At 41.0% G+C, this 13,725-nt stretch overlaps 1 protein-coding gene across 1 annotated transcript; it reads right to left on the reverse strand.

Annotated features, from left to right (window-relative positions):
* Positions 1-61: 61 nt before the first annotated feature.
* SRP19 (signal recognition particle 19) lies at positions 62-6,263 on the reverse strand. The gene is made up of 5 exons (XM_080678253.1): positions 6,048-6,263; positions 5,334-5,409; positions 3,174-3,245; positions 2,971-3,082; positions 62-591 (listed from the first exon to the last, which is right to left on the reverse strand). Exons 1-5 carry the CDS (start codon positions 6,086-6,088, stop codon positions 458-460), a joined length of 435 nt encoding a protein of 144 aa, XP_080534379.1. The 5' UTR covers positions 6,089-6,263; the 3' UTR covers positions 62-457.
* Positions 6,264-13,725: the final 7,462 nt, after the last annotated feature.

Below are 13,725 nucleotides of genomic sequence, written 5' to 3' on the forward strand. Positions count from 1 at the left end.
CATTTTATTCTTTTAAATTCTCTCTTCCACTGGTATTAGTTCATAAGCAAAAGCTACACAGTCAGTTTTGAATTTTATTTCATTAGCTTAAAAGGTGAATATGTGTTTTCAATCTTATTAAACTCATTTATCTGAACATTTTTACATAGAGCACAGATACAGGATTTCAAGTAACTTATGGCAGAGGCCACTGTCCATTTAAAAATAAGTTTCTTTCTTCCACAAAAACCTCATTCAAAGGCAAAAAAATTTTCTTTTATACTGCATAAGAGCTAGATGCAAACTTTTGATGTAAATTTATTTCATTATCAACTCTCATGCTAAAGCTGGGAGGCACAAATGTTCATAGTTCAGTTAAATGATACAAACAAAAAGCTTCAGTTTCTCCCAGATACAAATCAGAAACCTCCATCCACGTCTCTTACAGTAGTATGTCAGACTTGATTGTCTTGCCAGGTCACTTCTTCTTCTTTCCTTTCCCTTTTTTACTTCCCTCTCCTTGCTGAAGAGTTTGGTCACTACCTCCTGTTTTTTGTGTCCTTGTTTTTAGTTTAGGAATCATTTCTGCTGCATACAACATTACTGACTTACCTAGGAACCAGAAATTAGGGTTAGTGTATAATCTGAGATAAGATGTAAAAGGTCATTAACTTGAATACCATAAAGTTCAAGAAATCATCACACCACATCAAGAAAATGAGAAGGATTTAAAAAGAAAAAAAAAATAAATGACTATGAAGACAATGACTAGGAGTGGGGCCTTTGGTGGTGAAAGTATTGAGAACAATGCTGAAATATTTAAAACAACACAATCAAAATTTAAGTGTGAAACAGAAATTTGGGTCTTGGTCCTAGTAATTAACTTGAAAATCCAAGGAGAACTTTTCTAAACATAAGAAATTGGAAACAGCATATCATTATAACTTTTAAGCCATGGAAACACACAATATAGTGTACAGATGACATACTGTGGAATTGTTCACCTGAAACCTGTATAATTTTGTTAACCAGTGTTCACCCCAATAAATTAAAAAATTAAAAAGAAATAAAACACTAGGGATAACGCTAGTCTTCTCTTACCATAACCTCCTGTGCCTACTCCCTACCCCTTGCCTTGCTTTTGCCATTAGGTTAACTACTATCTTAAGACCAGGTATTTTCTTTCTTTTTTTTTTTTTTTTAATATATTTTATTGATTTTTTACAGAGAGGAAGGGAGAGAGATAGAGAGTTAGAAACATTGATGAGATAGAAACATCTACCAGCTGCCTCCTGCACACTCCCCACTGGATATGTGCCTGCAACCAAGGTACATGCCCTTGACCGGAATCAAACCTGGGTCCCTTGAGTCCGCAGGCTGACGCTCTATCCACTGAGCCAAACCGGTCAGGGCAAGACCAGGTATTTTCTTACTTTGTTTTTAAATTTACCTAAGTGGTAATACTATCTCTTGCCTTTTTTCACTAAGTATGGCTTTTTAGATTTATTAATGAAATTATAAGCAGACCTCAAGATCTCTAGGATCTAAAATGGCAATGAACATCTGACAATTTAATAATTTTACACTCTTAACCTAGGAGCAATGATGGATTTTCAGAGGTTTATAAAATGTTCACAAAACAGTATTTTTGGAGGAAACCATTAGTAAGTTTCATCACATTACCAAATAGGTCCTTAAAGAAGTTTAGAACCAGTGCAGCCACTATGGAAAACAGTATGGAGTTTCCTTAAAAAATGAAAAGTGGAACTGCCATTTGACCCAGTGGCCCACTTCTAGGAATATATCCCAAGAACCCCAAAACACCAATCAGAAAGGATATATGCACCCCTATGTTCATAGCAGCATTATTTACAATAGCTAAGATTTGTAAACAGCCCAAGTGCCCACCAGTAGATAAGTGGATAAAAAAGCTGTGGTAGGTACATTTACACAATGGAATACTATGCAGCTGTAGAAAAGAAGGATCTCTCTCTTTTTTTTTTTTTTTAAATATATTTTATTGATATTTTACAGAGAGGAAGGGAGAGGGATAGAGAGTTAGAAACATCGATGAGAGAGAAACATCGATCAGTTGCCTCCTGCACACCTCCCACTGGGGCTGTGCCCACAACCAAGGCACATGCCCTTGACCGGAATCGAACCTGGGACCCTTCAGTCCACAGGCCGACGCTCTATCCACTGAGCCAAACCGGTTTCGGCAAGAAGGATCTCTTGCATGGCTGGTGTGGCTCAGTGGTTGAGCGTTGATCTATGAACCAGAAGATCACGGTCAGAGCACATGCCCGGGTTGCCAGGAGGCGCCAATCAATGATTCTCTCTCATCATTGATGTTTCTCTCTCTCTCCCTCTCTCCCTCCCTCCCTTCCCCCTTCCTCTCTGAAAACAAAACAAAAACAAATTATATATATGATCTCTTACTCTTTGAGACAGCATGGATGGACCTGGAGAGTATTATGCTAAGTGAAATACGCCATTCAGAGAAAGACAAGTATCACATGATCTCACTCATATGTTTAATGTAATAAACAAAATAAATTGACCCACAAAATAAGTCCAGTGGCATGGAAGCATGCAACAGACTGATGGATCTCAGAGTGGGGGGAGGAGAGGGTGCAGATGGTAAGAGATTTTTATATACTTGTATGCATAACCCATGGACACACACAATAGGATGGTGAAGACCTGAGGTGGGATGGGAATTGGGTGGAGGGGGGCAATGAGAGTAAAAAGGGGAGAGACATCTGTAATACTCTCAACAATAAAGATAAAAATAAAACAAAAAAAAATGTACCGCAGCCCCCAAAGAAGTTAGAAGCACTGTTTACCCCTCCATCAGTGGTAGTCCTTTCTCTAAATTAATCTGTAGAACACACATTATTTTTACCTTTCAAAAGATCAGAAACTTTTTTGTAGTGTAGAGGAATGAGTAACCTATCCCCAAATTTTACTCATTCATTTAAAAAAGCTTACGTGATGGGAATTGTACAAGACAAAGGCTGCCATCTTCCTGTTTGAGTTGAACCCGGACTCTGCCCCTGTACTGAGCATCACGATTCCATTCTCTGGAATACATTTTGTTTTTCTAATATAAAAAGAAAACAGGCTTTGTTTAAGGAAGTTATTATATCAATGAGATGAGAATGGAAAATAGTGAAGGAAGGACCACATCATACCTCAAGAAATGCATTAAGTCCAACTGCTGAGCACACATCTTGAATCTCTGTAGCTGTAGGATTTTCAACAGCCTGAACAGTTTAAAAAAACACTAAATAGCTTAGCTTTAAGTAGGTACTACAATATTGTTGTGTAAATCATTTCAAATATTATGATCAAAACATGTATCAAACCCAAGGTTTCCTTTTCTACTAGGTCCAGCTGTTTCCACTATAATTTAAAAAAAAAAAATCCCTGGAATAATACTGATCAATCCTTGTGTTGTTCATCTCCCCTCCAACAGAACATATACTTCACAAGTGGAAGGACTAATTTGTTCATCAGTATATTCCCCAACATCTGGCATGATACTTGGAGCATAGTAGGGGCTCAGTGAATACTGGTTAAACAATTATTACAGATACAACCACTTTAGAAGATTATTTGGTTGTATCTGTTAAAGCCAAATGTATGCATTCATTATGGCCATGCAATTGCACTTCTAAGTATATATTTTTAAAAAAATGCAAAACTATGTTCACTAAAGACAAACTCAAGAATGTTCACAGCAGCTCTATTTACAATAGCCCCAAACTGCAAACAACCCAGTTATCCATCGACAGTAGATTAGACGATGGTATATTCATACAATGCAATACTACATAGCAGTGGTTTTCATTAAGGTAATTTTGCCCCCTGTCCCATCCACTCAACATTTGGCAATGCTTTGGAAACATTTTTGATTGTCACAACTAGGATGGCATAGGGCACTGGCATCTAGTGAGTAGAGGCCAAAGATGCTGCTAAACAACCTAAAATACACAGGATAGCCTCACAACAAAGAATTATCTGGCTCAAAATGTCAATGGTGCTGCTGTTGAGAAACGCTATTACAAAGCAATGAGAATTAAACTTCACTCAAAAATGTGGATAAATCTCACAAGCTTAAAGTTCGGTGAAAAACATGTAAAAGTACATAGTGTATAATGCATTTTAAATAAAATTCAAAAACAAGCAAAAGTAATCTATGGTGATGGAAGTCAGAAGTGGTTATCCTTGTATGTGAGTATATATGGAGAGGACAGTGACTGGGAGGGGACATAAAGGAATCTTCCTGGGTGCTGGTAATGTTTTCTTTTTTTAAATTAGGGTGCTGATTACCCATGTGCACTCATTTTGTGAAATTAAGACACTTAAGATTTCTGTATGTTTCTGTATGTATGCTTGCTATATATCGATAAAGTTCAAAACAATTTAACCATTCTCCAAATTATCTGACAGCTTGCTACCAGAGGCCTGTTACAGTGAGTCAGGCATTATTCTGAACCAATGCTTTGGTGTCTTCTCTTTTATCCAGAGGCAGCAAAATAGACTTTCTTTTACACATTTAAGCAGAAAATGAGAGATATAAAATAACTCAAAAATAATAAAGTCAATGCTTCAGACCAAGTTACCTTGACCCTGTTGTTAGATTACAAAATGTGATTCTTTAAAAAATAAAATGACATCAATTTTGAAAATAAAAGGCATCAACAAAGTCCCTTCACTTGGCATTAGGCACTTTCCTAATGCCAAGTTATTTTTAAAGTAACTTTACCCATCTCAAAAAAGGTAACTGACATAAAACTATAAAACTCAACACGTCTGAATTTTCTGCAAGTCTTCTTTAAAAACTGAACTGCATTCTGGACATTTCATTGTGCAATGACATAATTTTGGTTTCCTTTATTAAGGGGAAGACTGTCATACCTTGGTTTAAATGAAAACTGCAAATCCTACACCTCTCCCCCCGCTTCCTTAAAAAAAACCCTGATTCTTTGAGAGGGAGAAACACCAATGTGAGAGTGAACATCGATTGGCTGCCTACTGCGCGTCCCCTACTGGGGATCGTGCTCTGATCAGGAATCAACCAGCGACCTTTAGGTGCGCATGCGCGGGATGACGCGCAATCAACTGAGCCACACAGGCCAGGGCCCCCTACTCTTTCAAACACAGGTTCATGAAGAATCATAAAAAAAAAAATAAAAAAATCCTTCAGCTATGACTTCGTGCCTTTCACCGTTATTAAGGAATGCACCCAATTCTTGGCTACTGTTTCCCAAATGCAGTCAAGTCAAAGAAACCTTTGTGACCCTAACAGTAAAACCTCCCCTCAAGGGCCAAGGTACCAGCCTGCTTACCTTACTTATGGGGATTCGCCTGCCCTCCGCGATGGTCTTCTTGTTATTTAAATAAGCAGGGTATATACAAATAAACCTGCCACAAAAAAATCCAGTTGGTATCACCAGAGCAGTATTTACAAAACTTCACCCATTCATTCACTCATTATCGTGACTGCCAGTACACCCACACTATAAGTCGCAAGTTTTTTCTTTATATCGTCTCCCTTTTACTTAACTTACTTAAAAAGTAAACGTTAACTCACTACCTTAAATGGAAAAAAACCCCACTTGCTAGAGAATATTTAAAAAAATATTCTTAACTGTTCAGTTAGATACAGGTACTTGCCAAAAGGTCCTGTGGGGGGTCCCACTGTCGTGTATAGAAAGTACGGCGTTAGAGGTATTAATAAACCTAAAGAACTCAAACGAGCCTTCCTGAACGCCACAATAGGAAAATTATAAATAGAGTTCTCACGTTGTGACTCTGTTACGTAATGTCATGTGCACGAAGCACCCAATGTGCTTTGTGTGGCGTACGGGTAAACCAGGTAATCACTGAGCTACGTAAAGTCGGCATTTCAGGGACCCTGCGAAGAGCCTGGTGCTGGGGGCCTCCAGGAGAAACGAACGCGGGAGAGAAGCTCAGAGCCTTCCCGCCAGCCTTTCCCGGGGCTGGGAAGCGGCGCAACCTCCGCGGGCTCGCTGCAAGCCCCTCCCTGCCTCAGGACCCACCTGTCCTGGTCGGCCGGGGATCGCGCCGCGGCGCAAGCCATCTCCGCCCGCGACCACTGGGGTGAGACCCGCTGGGAAACCCTCCGGGAAACCCGCCGGAACTCCGCTCTGATTTCCCAGACAACCCCATTTCCGGCGGAAGTCCTGCCCTCCGGAACGCCTTCGCGTCCCCGGCCTTTCCCTGTCCGTTTGTTCTGGCACCTGTCGCTCGGCGCCAGAGTCCCAGCTCCTGACGTGGCATTTGGCCCTATCCTCTCGCGATAGCATCCACAAACGCTTCTAATTCTTTCCCTTGTGTCGTCAAAGCGAGACGTTTTGGGCGCATGCGCCGTCGCTAAAATGGAATTCCTCACTGAGTGCTAGCCACACTCACCTATAGATGCGGGCTCTGCCCTGCGGGTATCTGTGCAGTTCAAAGTTGGTTGTTGGAGCAGGCAAGAAGATACCCTTTATGTTTTATCTTTATTCGCTTCTGGGCCTAGCAGCTTGCTTTCAGCTTGGCAAAATGGGTTTAGTGGTGGAATGAGCAAAATGACTGGCACGTTTCTCGTTGTGACGCATAATTGTTAGAAATTTGCACACCTTTTTAGATTTCTGAAGATCATCTTCAGCCCTAACTGGTTTGGCTCAGTGGATAGAGCGTCGGCCTGCAGACTGAAGGGTCCCCGGTTCGATTCCGGTCAAGGGCATGTACCTTGGTTGCAGGCACATCCCCAGTGGGGGGTGTGCAGGAGGCAGCTGATTGATGTTTCTCTCTCATGGATGTTTTTAACTCTCTATCCCTCTCCCTTCCTCTCTGTAAAAAAAATCAATAAAATATTTTTTTAAAAAAAGATTATCTACACTAAAATTCAGTATACTTTTGCATACCTTAGGTTAATTGCAAAGCATTATTTCGGCATTTCCCTGAACACACCTTCATTTCTATTTCAGTAGCTGCTGTTTATCCCACACCTACAAAGTAGCTTATTAAAACTGGGCAAGGTAAGATACGTATTCTCTTTCAGAGACAAAAAAAAACCTAAACAAACAAAAATTCCTAAATTTTCCCAGCCCACTAAGGTTAGATATTTGCCCATTCATGCTAATGATAGCTGAGCATAGATGCCCAGCTAGTCTGACCAGAAGCCTCTGACTTTTCTCCATGCCCTAAATTCTGTCTCTCATTCTTCCTTGTAGTGTATTAGTAGTACCTGTTTAGCTTGGTGTGGATGTAAACAAATAAATACTATTTCTTTCTAAAGTACACATTCCTATAAAAAGAGCTTCATGAAATGACCAAACCAAACCAAACATTTAGGGATGAAATGAATCCAAACTTTAAAAAACGTAGTATAGCCGGAACCGGTTTGGCTCAGTGGATAGAGCGTCGGCCTTCGGACTGAGGGGTCCCAGGTTCGATTCCGGTCAAGGGCATGTACCTTGGTTGCGGGCACATCCTCCGTGGGAGGTGTGCAGGAGGCAGCTGGTTGATGTTTCTCTCTCATCGATGTTTCTAGCTCTCTGTCCCTCTCCCTTCCTCTCTGTAGAATATCAATAAAATATATTAAAAAAAAAAACAAAAAAAAACGTAGTATATTGCCAAGCCAGGTGTAGCTCAGCGGTTGAGCATCGACCCAGGAACCAAGAGATCACCGGTTCTATACACTAGAGGCCCAGTGCACAAAATTCGTGCACGGGGCGGGGGGTGTTCCCTCAGCCCAGTGTGCACCCTCTCCAATCTGGGACCCCTTGGGGGATGTTCAACTGCCGAGATCGGGCCTAAACCGGCAGTTGGACATCCCTCTCACAATCCTGGATCCCTGGTTCCTAATCACTCACCTGCCTGCCTGCCTGGTTGCCCCTGTCTTCCTCCACCTCTCCCCCGCCCCCCTGCTGGCCTGATCGCCCCTCACTGCCTCTGCGTGCCAGCCTGATCACCCCCAACTGCCCCCCTGCTGGCCTGGTTGCCTCTTACTGCCCCGCCCCTGCTGGCCTGGTCGCCCCCAACTGCCCACCCCCCGCCGGCCTGGTCACCCCCAACTGCCCCCCCCCTGCTGGCCTGGTCGCCCCCCAACTGAACCGCCACCCCTGCCGGCCTGGTCGCCCCTAACTGTCCCCCCCTGCCAGACTGGTGGCCCCCAACTGCCCCCCCCGATGGCCTGGTTGCTCCCAACTGCCTCCCCCTGCCAGCCTGGTCTTCCCAAACTTCCCCTCCTGCTGGCCTGGTGGCCCCCAACTGCCCCCTTTGCCGGCCTGGTCTCCCCTCTCGCCCCCCCCCCCCCCGCACTGGCCTGTTTGCCCCATGCAGCCTGCTTGTTCATGCATTTGGTTGTCCCTCACTAACCCCCCTGCTGGCTTGGTTGCCCCATGCAGCTTGCTGTTCAGTCGTTTGGTCGACCCTCACTAACCCCCCCGCCGGCCTGGTCGCCCCATGCAGCCTGCTTGTTCAGTCGTTTGGTCGACCCTCACTAACCCCCTGCTGGCCTGGTTGTAGGCAGCCATCCTGTGAGGGCATGAGGGTCAATTTGCATATTACCTCTTTATTATATAGGATTATATAGGATGTAGGAAAAGTGGGGAATGAACAAAATTGTCTGAGGTTTAATACATGTCATAGCCTCCTACTTCCCAGGGAGTTGTTTTCTTAGAGCCATGTGAGTAATTGGAGATTAAAAGACCAATATGACCCATGATGTATGCTTTGACCTGCTAGTAAAAAAAATTGGTTACATTTTCTGGTTTATACATATTGAGCTAATGATGGAAGTAATTTTTTTAATGTTTTTGTTGATTTCAGGGAGAGGGAGAGAGAGATTGAAAAACCAATGATGATAGAGAATCATTAATTGGCTGCTTCCTGCACGCCCCCACTAGGGATCAAGCCAGTCAACCCAGGCATGTGCCCTGACCGGGAATTGAACCATGACCTCCTGGTTCATGGGTTGACGCTCAACCACTGAGCCACACCAGTTGGGCTGGAACTAATATTTTTGAGTGTTATTCTACGCTAGATTCATAACTCCTATTTAACTCTACACTATTGTTGAAATAGTGTACAAAGAAAAAGGGGGGGGATGGGTTAGTAGGGAGGAAACAATATTGTTACCATACTGATGATTAAAGAAATAGTAACCAAATATAAAGTTTTTAAATGTCTGTGCTTGTGGAAAAGCAGTTTGAATTAAAGGAGGATGAAGTTGGACATGGAAAATTGTGGTGAGAGGAGGAGGAAATAAAGAGATGGGGCCTCTTGCCCAAACCGGTTTGGCTCAGTGGATAGGGCGTCGGCCTGCGGACTGAGGGGTCCCGGGTTCGATTCCGGTCAAGGGCGTGTACCTTGGTTGCGGGCACATCCCCAGTGGGAGGTGTGCAGGAGGCAGCTGATCGATGTTTCTCTCTCATCGATGTTTCTAGCTCTCTATCCCTCTCCCTTTCTCTCTGTGAAAATATCAATAAAATATATTTAAAAAAAAAAAAAAAGAGAGATGGGGCCTCTAAAGAACTCAGAGTAAAGAAGAGATGTGAGATATATGTGTGTTGGTGGGAGAGGGCTGCTGGAGATGTAAGTAAAATGACCTGTGAGCCAAGGGAAAGGAAGTGATGGAGGAGCAGCAATAACTTGAGAACATTTACTAAGCTGAAGACTCAAGATTGAAAAGATGCAGTATTAAAAGACAGAGTTGCAGGGAAAAGACACAGCAGGACTCATGCCAGTAGACTTTTTTTACTTCAAGGATAAAAACAAAATCCTACAAACTCCAAGGTAGGAAATAAAAGTTACCTCTAGAAAAAAAAGTCAGACTAATATTTTAACTTCTTAACCATAGTAAACACTACAGTTAAAAGTTTTGAGGAAAAAAGAATTGTGAACAAAGTTATGATCCAAATTATCCATTGTGTGAGGGCAAACAAAAACAATTTTAAAGAAGCAAGGATTTAGAAAATATATCCCCCAACTCAGCTTTTCTGGAAAAAAAAACTTTGTTGGGACATACACCAGCTAAGCCAAATTATAACATGAAAAACTAAATATGTATGTAATATAGAGAAAACAGTGGAGAGTACAAACCTAATTTATATTTAGATTTAAATAATTATTGATATGATGGTGAAGTTAATTGCAATTGTCAAGAAAAGATTCTGAAAATTAAAAAAAGGTGAATACATTGATATTGGAACAGATTTTGCAAAGAACTGAGGTTTCCAAATGAACAAGTGTATGTCTCAGTTTCTAAAATCATTTTAGCCACTGTAACTAAGGTTTTTTACTGGCCATGTCACCTGACACAGGACCTTGACTTCTCACCATTTTGCCACTGCCTCTTTCCCTTCGTCCCCCACCCCCTCCCATCTCTATCCCTCAGCCCCAATTCCTGGAATACCCCAAGAACCCGAAATTCTTGCCTCTCTTAAGCCAGCCCATGAGATTGTCTCTGACCCTCCTTTCACCTAAACTTCAGGCTTAGCTTTTCAGATCCCAAACCCATCAAGTTCTTCTAAAGAAAAGGACCTTCTGAGAACCTCCCTTTAAGATCCACCCTTTTTAGAATGAAATTAGGGTTTTAAATAACTTTTTTGGAGGAAGGGGGGCTTAAACGACAGAAATTTATTTTTCACAGTTCTGGAGGCAGGAATGCCAAGATCAAGAATCCAGTAAGGTAGGTTTCATTCTGACGCTCCTTCTTTTGGCTTCTAGGTAGCACTTTCTTGCTGTGTGCTCATGTGACTTTTTTGTGTGTAGGTTGGAGTGGGGAGGGAAGAGACAGGACAGAGAGAGAGAGAGAGAGAGAGAGAGAGAGAGAGAGAGAGGGAGGAAGAGAAAACACATTCTGATGTCTTTTAAGGACACGAATCCTGTCAGATTAGGCCCTCATTTTTTATTTAATTATTGGGGTGACATTGGTTACTAATATCATATAGGTGTCAAGTGTACATTTCTATGATACATGATCTATACACTGCTATGTGTTAGGCCTTCATTCATATGATCTCATTTTACCTAATTAGTTCTTTGGAGGCCCCATCTGCAAATACAGCCACTGGTTCCATGATTTTTGTCAATTTTTGTATTTGTAATTTTGCTTCATACATTTGGAGCTATATTTGACATTTAAAGAGAACATCATAACTGATGTTCATTTCCTGTTCATTCTGTTTGATGTTTTTTATCCAGAATACTTTGTCTGACATAAATTTGCCATAGCTGCTTTCTGTACTTTTTCTTTTTAATTGTCCTCACCTGAGGACAATTTTTCATTTATTTTTAGACAGAGTGGAAGGGAGGGGGAGAGACAGAGAGAAACATCAATGTGAGAGAGACACATTGATTAGCTGCCTCCTGCATGCCCCCGACCAGGGCCAGGGATTGAACCTGCAACTGAGGTACGTGCCCTTTAGTGGAATTGAACCCAGGACCTTTCAGTCCATGGGCCGATGTTCTATCCACTGAGCAAAACTGGCTAGGGCACTTTTTGTACATTTTTTTCTTTTCTTTTTTTTTTTTTTGTATTTGCCTGTGCAAGTGTGGTTGCATTTTTAGTTTCATCCATTCTGGATCATTTTAACTGTGTTTTTGTTAATGGCATTTAATTGGAGGATTTTCTAAAAACTTGACTTCAAGCTGAGAGTGGTTCTTTTACTCTTCATGTTTAATCCACTCATTATTTGGTAGTAATCTGTCGTTTCATGCTTCATTATGAAATACAGCCCTTTGCCACTTCTCCTGTCCTTTGATATCTTGTTCAAGAATTCCTAGTTGTTATTTTTGGGCTAGTGATTTGGATGGGAAGTTTTATTTCTTTTTAACATTGGAGTTACTATTAAATTAAAATACTGATTTTGTATTTTTCTAAATTAAAAGTAAAATAGTATCTCTGAACACTGCCTACGTAAGATTAGAAATTTAGCATGCTTTTACATCTTCTCTTCCTTCTAAATATTGTTTCCCAGATTGGTTTGGAGTAACTTGAATTTAAGATTAAAATTATTACAAATTTCATCTTTTCATTTTGAGTTACTTGGGCACTCACATTGATTCATTATCAGGTTAACCACAATTATTTATATATTTATTCAAGTTTAAGTTTTATTGCTCAGATGGTTTACTTAAAGCCTGTTTAATTCTTGGGCAGCATGGATACTGAAGCAGAAATAGGACATGGATTCTGATTGCCCACCTCTTTGGAAATGCTCCTCATAGATTTGGGGAATTCATGTTTTATGAATGCAGCATGTGACATAGCCTCTGCCAATCACGGCCACCCAAGCAAGGCTCCAGAAGTGAGCAGTGTGAGGAAGCAAGTGCTGCATGTAATGTTACTTATGGCAAGGGTGTGTCAGAAGGCTCTGGTGGTTAGGCGCAGCACTTGAATCTTGACCAAAGCAGCCTCGCAGCATGATTTGGCTATTGTTTCCACTGTCTTGTTTCTGTGAATGAATTTTTGGCCCATATACAAATCCTGTGGACTACTTAATATTCTCTAAATGAACGAACATATTTGGTCTTCTAGGGAAGGTCTTGTTGATAACGATAATAAAAATTCTGAATGATAGTACTTCAGATAAATTAAATGCTAGTTTGGCTGGTTTCAGAATTCTTAGGTAACATTTCTATTCCCTTCCAAATGCTGCATATATGGTTTTACTGTTGTTTTTCATTTTTGGTATTTAATATGGCAGAGAAGAAATTTGATGCCAACCCCTTTTTTTGTAGGCAACCTATTCCTCTCTCCCCACAGAAAGAGAACGTTTTATCTTTGAAATTAACTCACTAAAATGTGCCTAAATACGGTTTTCTGGTAGTTCAGTTACTTCAGGAGCAAAGTGGGTTTAAAAGTTCATAAGTGCCCCCAAACACAAGCACAAGTAAAACCAGGTCTCATAAATGGCAGGGACTGAGATAAAACCAGGAGCTTGCTCTCTGCCTCTCTCCCATATCTGGCCCCTTCTCTTCCTTCACAGGCTGGTTTTCCCTTAGTTTTAGCTTCATGATGCCAATCATACATAATAACCCTTAGCCTTAACTCTGTAAGATCTTTCAGTTCCAGCCCTCAGTCACCAACCAGAAATTTTGTGACTTTTACTTAAAATTGATTGGCCCAGGCTTTTCTTTAAGCCAGGCCATACAAGTATTTGGTCACTGGTCATTTGATGGTGAGTTGCCCCTATGACAGGGGCAAGACTGGGTATGTGGTTCAGTGACCAATTAGTGATGCTAAGTGGATTCCAAAGGTGGTGTAGGTGGAGCAGGTAATGCTTGACATTGTTCTCATAGTTATGTTTCACCAATGTTGCTTTATATTCAATGGTCACCCTCATTAGTATACATTATGAGTATTTTTAATTTAAAAATAGTAACAATCACATAACTTCAAGAAAATGAACGAATAGTCACAAATATAGAGAAAGAATTATCCTGAATATCAGAGGAAAGAAAGTATATTTAGCACCAAGAACAATATTATACATATAGAACATACAGGTTGAAAGAAGTATTGATGGCCTAACAAAAACCAGAATATAGTTTTATAGACCACAGAACAGTTAGGGGAATGGCAAGAAAATGACCTGCTGTTTACAGGAGTCAAAGTCCATAGGTTTCAACACTATAAAGCAGTATTTTCAAGTCAGCATAATAGAAGGAAAATATGCTTATTAAAACTTAAAAAATAATTTATATACTCTATTTCAGCCACCA

Source organism: Plecotus auritus (genome assembly GCF_963455305.1).
Source record: "Plecotus auritus genome assembly, chromosome: 7".
Lineage (NCBI taxonomy): Eukaryota > Metazoa > Chordata > Mammalia > Chiroptera > Vespertilionidae > Plecotus > Plecotus auritus.